This window comes from Gastrolobium bilobum, unplaced genomic scaffold, assembly GCF_033153095.1.
Source record: "Gastrolobium bilobum isolate Gb01-03AN ecotype WA unplaced genomic scaffold, APGP_CSIRO_Gbil_v1 utg53380, whole genome shotgun sequence".
Lineage (NCBI taxonomy): Eukaryota > Viridiplantae > Streptophyta > Magnoliopsida > Fabales > Fabaceae > Gastrolobium > Gastrolobium bilobum.
This window is the reverse complement of record NW_026897886.1, coordinates 347,501-350,000: the sequence shown is the minus strand read 5'-3', so window position 1 is coordinate 350,000 and position 2,500 is coordinate 347,501. Positions and strand designations below refer to the sequence as shown.

At 52.2% G+C, this 2,500-nt stretch overlaps 2 protein-coding genes across 2 annotated transcripts in view; one reads left to right on the top strand and one right to left on the bottom strand.

The window, feature by feature from the left end:
- Window positions 1-1,481, top strand: part of LOC133311131 (uncharacterized) — a 2,279-nt gene extending 798 nt beyond the window's left edge. Inside the window, 2 exon segments of the mRNA XM_061512151.1 lie at window positions 77-236; window positions 239-1,481. Coding sequence (XP_061368135.1) covers window positions 77-236; window positions 239-589 — 511 coding nt within the window. The 3' untranslated portion in view covers window positions 590-1,481.
- LOC133311130 (NADH dehydrogenase [ubiquinone] iron-sulfur protein 2) overlaps window positions 1-1,695 on the bottom strand; it is a 6,516-nt gene extending 4,821 nt beyond the window's left edge. The window contains exon 1 of the mRNA XM_061512150.1: window positions 1,540-1,695. Within this exon, the coding sequence (XP_061368134.1) occupies window positions 1,540-1,695 (156 nt within the window). The remainder of the gene's footprint in view (window positions 1-1,539) is intronic.
- Window positions 1,696-2,500: the final 805 nt, after the last annotated feature.

Below are 2,500 nucleotides of genomic sequence, written 5' to 3'. Positions count from 1 at the left end.
CTTCCGCACTGCTCAAGTAAGTGTGCGACTCCGTATGAGGACCTCCTTCCCTTCTGCCCACTCTCCGTTCACACGGTTCTCAAAGCAGAGGAGGAAGGGTGGGCAGCAGGTACCACGAGCCCTCTGTCCCACACATCTATCCAGAAGCAAGTGTAGTTCACCGGTTCCACCGAATGCTCCTATCTCTCGGCAAAGATCGTGTGAGTGTGCAGTTATGCTTCGGATGCTTCGCCGTAGAATAGATCGACCCAGTTCCCGTTCTTTTCCGGTGCACTCGCTTTAGATCTCCGACACACAAGGAAGGACGCGGTGGGAAGGAAGCAGCCCTAGCCTCTGTCCGGCCGATCATTCCGCTGGCATCTTGCATTCACGCCTCCGTTTGACTGCCGCTCGGGGATGGAGTTGTAGATACGTTAGTCTTAGCGGATCGTTGGCTCCACCTGTTATCTCCTTCTACGACATGCTGTTGTCGTCGCCATATTCCATATGTCACTTAGTCATCTCTGCCTCGCTGCGGGTCAGCACCTCCGAAAGAAACGGAGGACTTCATTCAGTGACTCCGCGATCGCCCTCTAAACGATCAGAATAAGGTAAAGCTTGAAGATAAGTTTTGTACTCTATTAATTTCTCAGTCCCTCTAGTCGGGTGGGCGCCGGCCGGTCTTTCGACCAGATCCCCCTAAAAACCGTACGTGCGGGTCTCCCCGCATGCGGCTCACGCCATTCGAGGTGGCCCAGCCCAGCATTCATTCGCAAATCCTGTAGTGAAATTGAGACTGCTCGACCTCGGAAGCTAATTCGCGTGTAGGCAGCGCTGTCTGTCGTACCGTTGACTCTATCTATTCATTGAATTCACTTTCATTCATTTTTTTTGATAGGCTTGCTCCCTCTTTTTCCAAGAATTCATGCACTTCCCCTTGACTTCAGAGGGCCTTATCTAATCTAATAGGGGAAAAGCCTTCCATTTCCGTCAAATGACCCGGCCCCCCCTGGCTCTTCCACCGTCCAGGCTCCCTTTCCTACCTATGCTATGCTCCCCCGGCACAGGCCTACCACGCTTCGCGCCTGCGGCGTTTTCGCCGGACGGTCTTTGCCAGTAGTGCCATCCTCCCCGCTGGCTGTATGGGCGGGTTGTCCCTCGCTGCTGCGTTCTGTTAGGCTATGGATTACAGGAACAAATGTAGTTGAATGAGACAGCAGGCGGGTTACACGTTCCGCTGTGCCGAGATGTGAGGTGCAGGTGGTGATGATCACCCCGGGGTATGCGCTAGCGCCCTTGACAGGCACTCCAGGACCCGCCAACGCTCATGAAAACCCGGGTCGGTCGGTCCTCCATTCATCTGACCGGAGGTGTGGATAACGAGGCCACCTTCACAACCTTCTCCCTTCTGTCCTTATGTTTTAGTAAGGTAGGGCGGTTCGCTTGAGTTGCTCAACCGCCCCTTAGCCCGGTGCTCATGACGCGCTACGGGACCTCCACCGTGCCGGGGGACCAAGCAGGGCATAGCTAGCGGCATAGGAGCCGACTCGGCGTCAGCGGCTTCGTGCCGCACTGGAGTGATCCAATATGTGGTTCCGCACGTTCCACCACTTCTCCGTTCATTTCCAATACTGATCGTGAAACACCATGAGCAGCAGGATGTTGAGGTCCGAAATTCGAAGTGAAATTTTTGATTTGCCCGTTCCTAGTCGTCATGGGAAAAAAGGAAGAAATAAGAAAGAGATTATTCCCTAAGAGCTTGTCCAGTACTACCAGTACCAGAAATGCATCTCCTTGCGTGCGAGAGACTTCTATGCCAGCCGTTATTCCCGGCTCTGTTATGAAAGAAAGCGGCAGACTCATCTTACAGGTGTTCCCTAATGAGGGATTTTAGGGGATTAGGGTTCTCCTTTATCTCGTCCACCCGAAAAACGTGTCTCAACTACAGCCAACTAACTCCCCTGTTTCCCTATCGAAAAACCAACCCACCCTACTTAATTTGTTCTAGAAATGCTAACCAAGTTACACACTGGGGCCATGGGTCATGAAAGAGGTTGACCCCCATCCCCCTTCACTATGTATGGCCAATGAACTCCTCGCTTTAGTCCGTTCTTTTCCTTCTTTGGGCTCGGGTCGATAGTCGCCGTGGTAGTCATGTCCCGGAGCCCGGCTACCGACCCGAGGCGCTGATCGGGAAAGTCATAAAGGGACGTTAAACGTAATTCTAGAAGGGCGTTACCACAACAAAAAAAATCCGAGTCTTGGTAGTTGACTTGCTTACTTGTTAGAGTCAGGCAGTTGAAGTGAAAGTTTATTAGACTAGTCCCACTAAGATGGCGGGGAAACTGACTTCCGAGAGAGCTGCTTTCGCCTCGGTAATTACCTAAAGAGAGAGAGCCGATGCCAAAGTAGCCCTTTACGCGAGGGAACGCCAGACAGACTGACCTCTGCTAACTACGTTTTTTTATATAGACTGGAAGCTAGAGAGAGACTATACTAAGGTATAGTGCCGCTACCAGAG